The sequence below is a fragment of the Musca autumnalis genome, unplaced genomic scaffold (assembly GCF_047663935.1).
Source record: "Musca autumnalis isolate F117 unplaced genomic scaffold, ASM4766393v1 scaffold_3, whole genome shotgun sequence".
Taxonomy (NCBI): Eukaryota; Metazoa; Arthropoda; class Insecta; order Diptera; family Muscidae; genus Musca; species Musca autumnalis.
In genome coordinates, this window is record NW_027411866.1 from 93,367,181 (window position 1) to 93,381,007 (window position 13,827).

Below are 13,827 nucleotides of genomic sequence, written 5' to 3' on the forward strand. Positions count from 1 at the left end.
TTCCGCTGTTTTGGTTTCATTTATTACTCCCATTCGTATAGGATTGATAATATCCCGAATACTCGCCCTCATAAGAATTATATACCATAAAACAGTTTTTCGTTTTATAACGTTTTTTGCTTCTGCTGTAAAATTTTATTTTTATGGGTTACGACTTCCGGCATTTATGGTGACGATATATAGGTTTTAGTCTAACACTCATGGACCGGTATTGCCCAACTTTTCGTATCTCGAGGGGATTTTGTAAAATTTTCGAACCGAGATTGATGTAATTTGGTACTGTGTTTAATGAGAGGATAGAAAGAGCAACGATAATCTCTTTAAAAGAGATTGTGTTGCAACATTTTCCTTCTGAAGTGGATGTAAACTGGGATTTTGGAATCTCAATGGGTAAAAAACCTCCACACTGAAAATTATCAGTATAAAGCGATTGCAAGAAATTATACTTAACGTAGAGAAAGAGTTTAGTAGTTACTAATTGTTCATATGTACTTTAAAACAATGGTGGTGGATGGTATAAAAAGTTCGCCCGAGCGGTTTTTATTCTCTTAAAGAAATATGGTTTACGATCGCGAGAGCTTAACTGCTTACTGTGATAACTTATAAGGATAGGAAATTAAGAGTAATATTGAAATAACAATCATTCAAAAAATATGAAAATCAAAAAGCCTGTTATTCGCGAATCCGTTAAAGTCGGTTGATGCGCATCCGATTTAGGATACAGCGAATCAATCTCTTTCAATATCTATGCATATTTCGATATTTCACTCAGCGGCCATTGTGTGACGTCAGTTGCATCTCACAATGCCAAAAACCTTAAAGTGGGTAAAAGTCGCGCAATGTACATACGATTTTAATGCGCATCGCGGAAGGGCTCATTAGATACGTTGGGTAAAAAAAATAAATTTACGCGGGGTTCAAAGGAAATTGAATGATACTTGTAAATTTTAAATGCAAAAAAAGGTTTTTTAAAAAATTCACGCACCAAATGTTGGCTTTAAACTCCAATTACTAGGATACTGTAAGGAGCACACAATGTCAGCATCAATTTTAGGTGGACGCAGTGGATATATCGAAAAATCTGTGATTCTTTCTTTTGACATCTATATATATAAAATAGAAAAATGTTTGTATGTTTGTTTGTTTGTTTGAAATTTATAGACTCAAAAACCGCTGAACCGATCTTGCTGAAATTTTCAGGGTATATTACTACATCGCCTGAAAGTAACATAGGCTATAAAAAGTTTCGAAATTCCGCTCCGATCCGGAGATATAGCATCAGAATCGGAGGTACCTCCAAAAAATTTAAACTTTCTATGCAAATATCTATAGAACGGTTACAGATACAGACTCCAAATTTGAAATGTGTAATGGATTTTAGCATAAAAATAAATGTGCCAAAATATAGCGAAATCGGTCCAGATTTGGATATAGCTCCCATATATATTTTCGTCCGATTTCAAGTATTTGATGTACCAAACACGCTATATATGTCCGATTTCCATAAATTTTGGAATGCGTGACGGAACGTGGCTTATAACAAAATGTGCCAAACTATATCGAAATCGGTTCAGATTTGGATATAGATCCCATATATATTTTCGTCCGATTTCAAGTATTTGATATACCAAACACGCTACATATGTCCGATTTCAATGAAATTTGGAATGTGTGACTACATTTGTTGCAGAAATGAATATGCCAAATTATGTTGAAATCGGTTCGGATTTGGATATAGCTCCTATATATATTTTCGGCCGATTTCATGTATTTGATGCACCCAACCCACTATGTATGTCCAATTTCAATGAAATTTGGAATGTGTGACTAAATATGTTGTAGAAATGAGTATGCCGAATTATATTGAAATCGGTTCAGATTTGGATATAGCTCCTATATATATTTTCGCCCGATTTCATGTATTTGATGCACCCAACCCACTATGTATGTCCAATTTCAATGAAATTTGGAATGTGTGACTAAATTTGTTGTAGAAATGAGTATGCCGAATTATATTGAAATCGGTTCAGATTTAGATATAGCTCCTATATATATTTTCGGCCGATTTCATGTATTTGATGCACCCAACCCACTATGTATGTCCAATTTCAATGAAATTTGAAATGTGTAACTAAATTTGTTTTAGAAATGAGTATGCAAAATTATATTGAAATCGGTTCAGATTTGGATATAGCTCCTATATATATTTTCGGCCGATTTCATGTATTTGATGCCCCAAACACGCTATGTATGTCCAATGTGTAACTAAATTTGGTGTAGAAATAAGTATTGAAATCGGTGTTGATTTGGCTACAGCTCCCATGTTTATTTCAATGAAATTTGTGCGGTATCTACGAGTATATCTATAACGGAGGAAAATGTTTGTACGTTTGTTTGTTTGAAGTTTATGGACTCAAAAACCGCTGAATCGATCTTCCTGAAACTTTCAGAGTATATTACCACACGGCCTGAAAGTGTCACAGGCTATATAAATCTTAAAAATTCCGCCCCGATCTGGAGATATAGCCTCAGGATCGGAAGTACCTCCAAAAACTGTAGACTTTGTATGCTGATATCTAACGAACGATTATCGATACAGTCTTCAAATTTGGTATATGTGACGGAATTTGGTCTAAAAATAAATTTGCCAAAGTAATTTGAAATCGGCTTAGATTTGGATATATATTGTCGGCCGATTTAATGCATTTGATGCATAAAACACGTTTTATATGCCCAATTCCAATGAAATTTGGAATGTGTGACGGAATTTATTGCAGAAATAAATGTTCCAAACTATTTTGAAATCGGTTCAGATTGGGATATAGCTCCCATATATATTTTCGGCCGATTTCATGTATTTTCTACACCAAATACGCCATGTATGTTCAATTTTGACGAAATTTGGAATCTTTGACGGAATTGATCCTATAAATTAGTTTGCCAAATTATATTGAAATTGGATCAGATTTGGATATACCTCCAATATATATATTTGGCCGATTTCATGTATTTTATGCAATAAACACCTTCTGTTTGTCCAATTTTAATGAAATTTGAAATATGTGGCGAAAATTTATCTACAAAATTGAAATCGGTTCAGATTTACATATAGCTCCCATATATATTTTCGGCCGATTTCATGTATTTGATGCACCAAACACGCTATGTAAGCCCATTTCAATGAAATTTGGAATATGTGGCGGGAATTGGTCTACAAAACAAATTGGTAAATTATATTGAAAGAATTTCAGTCAATAGAATTTCAGGAAATGCACGAACGTACAAATCCATTGACACTGTGACAACTGAAGACGACGCGGTTAACTATCCGGTTGAATTCCTAAGTTCGTTGGATCTTCAGGCTTTCCACCACATAATTTAGTGCAAAAAGTTGGTGTTCCTATTATTTTATTAAGAAACATAGAACCACCTCGCCTTTGCAATGGTACAAGGTTAACAGTAAAAAAAACTACATAACTATTTAATTGAGGCAACCATTATTACTGGGAAGTATATAGGTTCAGATGTAATTCTACCTCGAATCCCTCTAATAGCAAGAGAAACGCCCTTCAATTTTAAAAGATTGCAGTTTCCTGTACGTTTGACGTTTGCATTGACTAAATAAATCCCAAGGGCAGACTCTTCGTGTATGCGGCCTAAATTTAGCATGTTCTTGCTTTTCTCATGGTCAGCTCTACGTTGCATGTTCACGTGTTGGTAGACCGGCCGATTTGTTTGTTTACGCTCCTGAAGAAAAAACAAAAAACATTGTATCTCCTAAAGCATTACAATAAATACTTTACTTTAAATTTTTGAATTTATTTCTATCTGATTTTAAAAAATCCGTAAAATTTCAAATGCATATCAATCTAAAGGGGTAGCGAAACGCACCGGGTTCAGCTAGTAGGTCTATAAAATGTAAGGTTAGGCCAGAAATCGGATGGGAACATAAAAAGCTTGTTGGCTTCAACCAATTTTGACCCAATTTTCTACATTGATGCCGACACAGCTTGCACGAAAAATAATTTTAATGGTCGACATTATGGGATCCCTCCTAAAACACTTCATTTTTAAAAATTTCAGTCATACTATATAGAATATGTTAACAGTTCGCGAGTTCGGAAAGGGTGAAACTCGGATTCATCGATTGAAAAACATTTTTGGTTTCATACGGGCAAAATGTGCCTCATCGAAATAATGTTGTTAGACCCCAAGTAAGTTTGGACGAAATGTGTTTCATACAATTTGGAGTCGATGTAGCAATGTCCGTCCGCCTGTCTGTCTGTCTGACTGGTGCGCACGATAACTTTCGAATGGATGATCCGATTTTGTCCAAAATTTGGCTTTCGTAATATTTTGTTCAAATTTGTTTTAAGTTCGAAGATGGGTCATATCGGTCCACTCCTTCAGGTACCTCCCCCACAAAAGTTCGAAAATGTTCGGAAAATTTGTGCGCACGAAAATTCTTGAAGGGAAAAACCAATTTGGTTCATACTTTGCATTTCGTGAAATTTCTACTAGACATAGATGAGGTTCAATATGGACTCTGTCGATCCACTCCACACAAAACTTCGAAAAAGTTTAGTTTAGGATCTGCTCTCGAATTGCTTTAATTTTTGTTGTTGCAACTTGTATTCGCTGGCCCCATTACGAAGGTACAAGTTCTATTTGGGGCAAGTCTATACTTCCCGAGAAAATAGCCAGAAAGTTGTAAAAATCACCTATGGCGCAATGTGTAGTGATTGGAGAGCACGATAACTCTCCAACGGATCTGCCGATTCGGTCTACAATTTTACCATCGTAATATTTTGTCTGAACTTAGTTTAATTTCGAAGATGAGCCATGTCAGTCCATTCTTTTAGGTACCTCTCCCACAAAAGTCCGAAACTATTCGGAAAATTTATGCCCACGATAACTCCTGAAGGCAGAAACGGATTTCGTCCATACTTTGCCATCGTAATATATCTACGAAACATAGATCAGGCTAGAATATGGACTATATATGTCAACTCCTTCACACAAAATTTCGGAAAAAATCGTTTACGGCCTGCTTTCGAATTGCTTTTATCTTTGTGGTAACAACATAGTCCAAACTATCGGTGCGCACCGCCCGGAACCTCCCCCCACCATTAAAAGTTAAAAAATGTCTCTAAAATAGTACGCCATATATCTGCTGAACGGGGCAACCGTCCAAACATTGGATCTTCTAATATTATGTCCAAATGTAGTTTTACCTCTATGTTATACGGTGACCAACTGAAATGACTGGTGGGCACAAAATCTATCAAAATTAAAGAATCCCAAAATAAGATCCACTTCCTAAATGGACTATGTCGGTCCATTCATTTAAATACATTCTCCGCAACACTTTTGAGCTTCAAACCAAATATATTTTTTGCCGGCAAATTTCAGAAGGGGCTACAAAGTCCGTAAACCGTAGGTTCGATACTGTTCATAGATGGACGTTTCAATTCACACAGCCTGACGGTATATCTCTGTCGGCTAAGCCGACTGATACTTTTTTACTTGTTTTGTAATCATGCTACACGTTACAATTTTGATTGGATCGTCACGAAATTTTGGGTGTTAATAGGGGTCCCACAGATGCAAAAACCTATTGATTTTGATAATGGTCGGATATTATTCAGGGGTCGGAATGTGAAAAAAACTTATTTGGAGAAAAGGCCAAAGTTTTATTTCAAAATGAATATCTATCTTCTGTAAGAAGTATATCAAAAGCAAAACCTGGCAAGGAAAGTAGAAAATATCACCTTTACAATGATGTGAAGTAGTTTGTCATAGGTGGTCCCCAGCAAAATGTTCGATGCCAAAGATGCTATTCAATCATGGGTGCAAGTGATCTGGCATGTCATATTTTTAGCATCTTCATCGATGAATTTCATATGAGCGTGGACTCCAAAAGATGCTGTTAATTTTTGGATCCAAGGGATGTCATTTACACTAATGCTTTGGCATGTCATTTTCACCAACCCTTTGCAATGACATTATCATTACGACGAGAGTTTAAACAGCGTTGGTTGTGATTTCGAGTCTCCGACAACATCAAGCGTATTGTAAATAATTAATCTTACATATTTAGGAAAATATGTGTAAACAAAAAAACCAAAATCCGATGGAATGGGTTCAAATGCTGATGAAAAGATCGGATCTTTCACGACTTCGTTTGTACCAATCCAAAAAATTCCATGAAATCACGTCATCGCATGGAACCCCTTCCTTCAAATTTTGTTGGGTAGCCATTTCGTATGAATAATGTGGCTATACACATACATATACCGAAGTTAGAAATCTAGCGATGACTATTTACAAAACCTGGACCTGTACCGAATATTCTATATTTTATACCCACACTGAACACTTAGCCAGCAAAATGTTCGATGCCAATGATGCCATTCAATCATGGGTAAAAGTGATCTGGCATGTCATCTTTTTAGCATCTTCATTGATGAATTTTATATGAGCGTGGACCCCAAAATATGCTATTTATTTTTGGATCCAAAGCATGTCATTTACACCAATGCTTTGACATGTCATTTTCACCAATGCTTTGGCATGTCATTCCACCAATGCTTTGGCATTTCATTTGCACCAACCCTTTGCCATGACATTACCATTATGACTAGAGTTTTAACAACGTTGTTGTGATTTCGAGCCTATTGTAAATAATTAAACTTATATATATATACTAGCTGACCCGGTTCCGCGTTGCTGGCCCGTCGTTTTGGATTTCCGTGTAAGGCTTAAGGTAAGGTTACATTAGGCAAATATTTGGTCCAGCGACCAGAAATGTGCGCTTACATAAAGCGAGTGAGCGGAAATAATGCATTGAAATTTATGCTCACTTGCTCTCAGTAAGCGCACACTGCCGGTCTTTGCAGCAAATATTTGCCTAATGTGACCTTACCTTTAATAATCTGTCTACAATTTATCTATCTAATAACCGAACTGACTATAACTCGACTTTTTGGTATAAGCCACATGCAATGGTATATCCAGATGTAAAATAGAAAATTACTTTAATTATAGCCTCGACCATAATATGAAGGGTATAATTAACTTTATGATTCCGTTTGTAACACATCGGAATATTCGTCGGAGAACCTATAAAGTATATATTCGTGATCAACATAAAAAATAAGTGAATACAACGATGTCCGTCTATCTGTTGAAATCAAGATACAGCTCGCGATATTTAATACAGAGATTTTCAATTTTGTACAGAAGTTTCTATTTTTTCTCTTAGCATGTGTGGTATTGAAAATTGGTTATATCAGTCCACATTTTGATATAGCACCGACTGACCTCCCGATTTTCGGAATTTTCAAGGTTTTAGCCGCGTTATCCTACCGAAATGACAATACTTTGGATTTAGTCTCCCTTAGAGGCATAAATCATTTTTGCAAACGATTATTAGCATAGGTCCACGTTTTGAAATACTACCCTAGAACGGTAGCGCCCGAGTGTCGATATTTTGGAGGCTTTAGTCTCATTATCCCACCGAAATGGCTGCAATTTGGTATTTAGTATTCAGCGTGTGTATAAAACATAGAATATTCGGTACAGGTCCAGGTTTCTAAATAGTCTTCATTGAACGGTACCTCTCGATCTTCGGTATTTTCAAGTTTATAGCCACATTATTCATACGAAATGGCTATAATTGGTATTTAGTCTCCCTTGCGGGTATAAAACATTTCTGTAGAGATTTATCGGCATATATGACGGTACCTTCTATAAAACATTCCCGCATAGAATATTCGGTAGAAGTTTTTTATGTAGCCTTCATTGAACGATACCTTCCAATTTTCAATATTTTCACGGTTTTAGCGGCATTATTCATCGGAAATGGCTATATTTGGTATTTAGTCTTCCTTGGAGGTATCAAATATCTTAGCAGAGAATTGTCAGTATAAATCCATGTTTACATTCATAAAACGATACCTACCGATTTTTTGGGGATTTTAAATGTTTTAGCCACATTATTCAACCGGAATGGCTTAAACCTGATTTCAATATAATTTATGGTGGTGTTCATAAAAGTTGGGGCCGGTCGAACCTAATGTCGTTTTAACTTCTTGTTTACAGAAAGATGTTTCATTGAACACGTTATTATTTTGCACTCCTAAACATGAAAACATCTGTGATTCATAAAAAATGGCTTCAAAATGCTATTGGGTTTATCTAGACTTTGCTGTATTAAAAAACGTATCTTGATCGAGTTATTCCAAACACTGAAGTCAATGTTCATGCCATGTTTGCTGTCCCACTTACTAAATTTTTAAATATAATCAGCAAGAATAAAGTTTTCAAAAATTGGACTCAGTCGCTGTATTCTGCTTCAAAAACACCCATTAATGGCAGAGGCCACAACTGCAATTGTATTGAGTACCAATACGTCTAATAATCTCTGATATTTAGCGATTTGTTAAAACCCGTTGTTGGGGAGGTCCCCCACACCCTCCATTTTCGGTATTCTCCCACCTTATGAACCTACACACAATTTCATCCAATTCGGTCCAGCCGATTCGGAAGTTGAATTTAGAAAATCATGTCAGTCTTAAAGAAACCTATATACATTTAGATAGGTTATAGATACACCGAATTGCTGGCCCATCGCTTTAGTGACCAATGCACAATTTTCAGACGTTCTAGTTATTTAACCATCTTTGAAATTATGATTTGCCTGATTTCTCAATCGATTTTTTGGAATTTCGGTCAAGGGACATTTCACATTATTTGGGTTGTACTGTATTCCAAAATGTGTGGTTGACGGCGCTTTCCCAATTATTAAAACCAGTGTTTATAGCGGTTTTGTAGTCACGCTTACTAAAATTAAGGAAATTACCTATAATTATTCATTTTTTAAAAAAATTGGGCTGAACGCGATATTCCACGTCCGAGATGACCATTGAGGATCAAGACAGTTATTATCATAGTATTGAAATCAAATTTTATACAATACGTTAAAAATTATCTTTGATTTCACGTTTTCTTAAAAAATTTTGTGGGGGAGGTACCCTGGTCACTCCACTGACCAGTATAAAAAATAGCTAAAAACCTATTCTCAGACCTAAAAACTCCACATACAAAATTTCATCGAATTCGATCAAGCCGTTTCGGAGGAGTTTAATTTCGAACATCATGGCAGTCTCGAAGAATTTTATATATATATAGATTAAGCACAAAATTCATCTCTATTGGATCAATAGAATGGGTTCAATTGCTGATGAAAAGATCGGATCCCTCACGACTTCCTATGCATAGGTTCAAATGCTTATGAAAAGATCTGATCTTTCACGACATCCTTTGCAGTTGTTCAAATGCTAATGAAAGGATCGGATCTTTCACGACTTCGTTTGAACCAATGCAAAAGATGCCATGAAATCACGTCATCGCATGGAACCCCTTCCCTCAAATTTTGCTGGGTCAAAAACCAGAGATATCGCAATGGTCGATAACACTATGCAACACTGAAAATGCAAACAACTTCTAGTATGCATTTTTTGAAAGTACATATTTAGACTACAAAAACCCTAGTAGGGTTTTGTCCTGTCAGATCCAGTTCGGATTTTATGGCCTCATCTAAACCGGGCTAAAGCTACACTTTTTTGCATTAATCACGCCTTTATCTCAGAAACGAATAGAAATTTGGCCTTGCTTTCTTCGGCAATATTGTAGCCCTAAACTAGTAGAACTTATCTTTTGAACAGACCATATAAGAAAAACTCCACCTAGGTCATCAAAATCTATAAAATATAGACAATTTTACATAATTGCTCAAATTCTGGTCAGTATCGGCTAAACTATTGGGTGTTGAACAAAGTAACCTTTTGCAAAAATTATCTAAATAAAGTTCTCAACAATTCTTTAGAACAATCTGAAACTCTAAAATGCTTACTCCATGTTGTTTCAGCGGTATTTTGCATCATATCTTTTAAAACACGTATTTCAAACACAGTTCACACCAACAGTTTATCACCGCATTTCGAATTTCACTACATTATTGACATTTTTATTAAATCGTTGTTGAAAAATGTGCTGAAAACAACGGCACAGAGGCATTTTACAACAATGACATGTTCTGAAGAGTTGTGTATTATATTCCAGGGAATATTTTTCCAAGAAAGTATTCAGAAAAAATTTACGGTTTTGGAGATACGGTGCGAAATGTATAAAAATTGTGGAATTTTTGCATATATTTTGAAATTTGAGGCAATAAATGTAGTTTTTCGAGTTCATTATTTCTCCAAATATTTTATTCTTGTCCTTATCTACAAATTTGCTTCAGAGGTCAGAAGAAGATTTGCATTGGTTTCAGAGATATAGCCCCGAATTTCTTTAAAAACTCAATATTTAACCATGTTTAGATGGGGCCATAAAATCCGAGCTGGATCTGAAAAAACAAAGCCCAACTAGGGTTTCTTGTCGTTTGGGTCTGTACTTTCAAAAAATCCTCAGTTCGAATTGTTTGCACAATATCACCTTAAAAATGTTGCACAGTGTAATGTATCCCTTTTTCCATTTTTTGTGCAAACACACTACAGGTCGGAATTTTGATCGGATCCTCACGAAATTTTGGGGGTTGATGGGGGTCTCACAGAGAAAGAATTCTTTTGATGTTGGTGATGGTCGGATAATATTCACGGGTTGGAATGGGCAAAAACGTGTGTGGAAAAATTCAAAGTTTTATTCTTTTTGCGAATATCTCGGGGGCTGGTTTCTTTTTATATGAAAATTTGAAATGAAAAATATTTTCTTTGCAATTTTTTCCATTTGACAGTTTTTTCCTTTATAAAAGTTTTCATTTCACATTCATAGAAACAGAATTAAGCCCCAGCTACAGGTCACAATTTTGATCGGATCGTCACGAATGGGGTACCAGAGAGGAAGAATTGCATTGAGTTTGGTGATGGTCGAATAATATTCAGGGGTCAGAATGCGCAAAAAACTTATGTGGAAAAAATTCAAAGTTTAATTCTTATGCGAATATCTCCGCTTCTACTAGGGGTGTTCCAATGACAAAGCCAGTCTATGGAAGGGATCAAGTTGAATGTAGTGGCTGGATTTGGAACATTTTCCACAGAAAGTTTTCAAAAATCAATTTTTTGTGGAAAATAGCCGGCCTTTGGCCGGTATTTATGACTTTCTCCTATGGACAGAAGCTAAACAGGGCAAACGCGATTATAATTTTTTTTCAAAATTATTTTTTGTCAAACATCATATAGTTTTCGGAACTTTCGAAGCCTATATATCGGGAAATACGGACTTCCCGCACATGATATATATACTGGCACTGATGCACAAATATCAGAGTTATTACATACCTATCCCAATTTTAATACTTTGAATTTTACCAGTCAAAAGCTTATGCACAGGGGTAGTGGTGTAGGGTACCACATAGTCGGTCCCGTCCCGACTAGAGCCTTGGCTCACTTGTTTTATTTGAGTTGTACTGACGATGCACTTAAATGCGTTTCAACAAAATTGGCCTGTATTAATGAAGACATTCAGAGCAAAGGCGCTAAGCTGTGCCAATTTTAATATTTTGAATTTCACCAGTCAAAAGCTTAGTCGTGTAGGATATCATATAGTGGGTCCGACCCGACTATAGCCTTGGCTCACTTGTTTTCCACATAGAATTTTAATTTGTTTTTTAACTTTTTTAATTTAAATGCACTTTAATTTTTTTATACAAAACAACATCGGACAATTCATAAATAGCTACACTAAATTTCTTAATAAGTTTTTATCCATATTATTCTTATTTTGATCTAAATGCTGTATATGCTCTTAGGATATGTTATATATTTAAAGCGCCATTTTCGACTTACTTGAGTTTGCGAAAGACAAATACACTCGAGTGGGCAAGATTTGGTTGTTTCAATCAGCTGTGAATTCAATATGCAACTCAGGGTGACTGCAATAGCTAAAAGCCATAAATTGAACATTGTTGGGAGTAATTTCTTTTGTATTTTTTATTGAATGAAAACAAAACACCTTTAGGAGTTGATATATCACATAACTACTATTCTTGTTCACTTTTAATTCCAGCGCTTCACGTACGTAATCGACGTGTTTGTGGTCGCGTTCATGAGTTATGTCTGTACATTACCGGGCTTCCGCATCCGTTACCGTTACCCATCAAATTCAAATAAGAACTGACATGTTTCCGTATTGTTTACATTTACCAATGGAAAGCTTGCTAACAACAAAAGCCGGTAAACTTCATTATGATGTTGTCACACATTCCAATCGGAAAAAGAGATACAAGTGCGTGAAGGGTATGATTTCCTCTCTTAATATTAATTCTCTTTGTCTTTATATTCTCACTTCAGTAAGCGCATGCTTGATATAAAAGCTCTCTCCCCTAAGGAGAGCTACCACATTCCTGACCTACAAAGGGATGTGTTGAATTGAAACCAGGAACCAGGAAACATTTAGGAAAGCTAAAACCGCAATTCGAAGTAACCGATTTTGAGAATTACTTCGAAAATTACATACACACACATATGTACAATATTCTGTGTCGATGAGGGTGTTTTGTGATTTGTGTTTAAAAAACTTTTTGCGCCAACGGAGTATTCAATTTACTATTTCCGGCGGAAGAATTTGTTTAGAACATATTTTGTCCTTTGATATTCTTTCGTACTATTTTAATTCAGTTTTATAATAAAGCAATTTCCGTATACATACAAGTCCAATTTGAATGTCAAGTTCATTTAATAAGGTACGAGTATGTACGATTACAATATAGCATCTACTAATTATTATGTGTATAATTAATGTGTATAATAAATTACATATGTATATAATTTGGAAAATAAAAAAAACTTAATCGAAGGAATACAAAATAAATGTTTCTATAATAAATAATATTAACCGACAGCATAATATTTATTGATGAACTATGTTTCCGGAGAGACATGAACACATAAGACATCTCCTCAATAGATCATCGGTAGCAATAATCTTGCCGCTGAGATGCAATAGATGTCGGGAGTGAGTGCATCTCAGGGGTTGGAGGAGGAAAGGACTACCACAGGAACTATGTTGTCGCGTGCTGCGAGAACTCAGCACCCAGTGAGTAATCGTCATCATCGTCATCAGAATACGAGACACCACCTTAGTCATCCCCACCAGAAACCGCACACGCTGCACTTAATACCAATCGTATCTAGTCCAATTCCTGCATATGGATTATTTTTGCAATTTAATTGCCATATACCTCGGAGTCGTTCGAGGAAAGAGTGGACTTAATGAGTAAGAAAAATATTAAGGTCGCGGTGGTGCAGGAAACCAAGCTCAACAACAACTGCAGTATAGAGCGTTCTGATAGATGATGGCATTCGGTTGTTGAGTTGTGACATTCGGTTCTAGGTAATAACCATAAGGGCATAGTAGATTGATAGATCTACGTTTTGCAAGGTCGATGAGGACAACCATACCGGAATGAGCGAAGAGTGACATAGTTCGCCAGATATAACCGTCGTGTCACCTGGTTTGACAAATGACGTCACTTGGCAACCCGTCGTTCCTCTTGCGTCAGACAATCTCCATATAATCGTCTCCATCAGTAGACAGACCGACTTCATCATCTCTGAACTCTCTTCCATAATTGGAAAGCTAACTGGTCAAGTTTCAGAGAGTTCACCAATCACGACATCAGAGAACTGTCCAATCCTTCTGAAGTTCGGGTAGCACACAGCTACAACCCTCGCTATATACTTGATGGTCGAACTGTGGGCAACGGTTAAGTAGCACTCCAACCCTGGAAAGAAGGCAGATAGATTCTTTGGTGATGTTACCCTG

The 13,827-nt window shown here is 36.1% G+C and overlaps 1 protein-coding gene across 1 annotated transcript in view; it reads right to left on the reverse strand.

Moving 5' to 3' along the window:
• Positions 1 to 12,178, reverse strand: part of LOC141399707 (uncharacterized) — a 39,381-nt gene extending 27,203 nt beyond the window's left edge. The window contains exon 1 of the mRNA XM_073978926.1: positions 11,850 to 12,178. Coding sequence (XP_073835027.1) covers positions 11,850 to 11,966 — 117 coding nt within the window. The 5' untranslated portion in view covers positions 11,967 to 12,178. The remainder of the gene's footprint in view (positions 1 to 11,849) is intronic.
• Between the last annotated feature and the right edge of the window lie 1,649 nt (positions 12,179 to 13,827).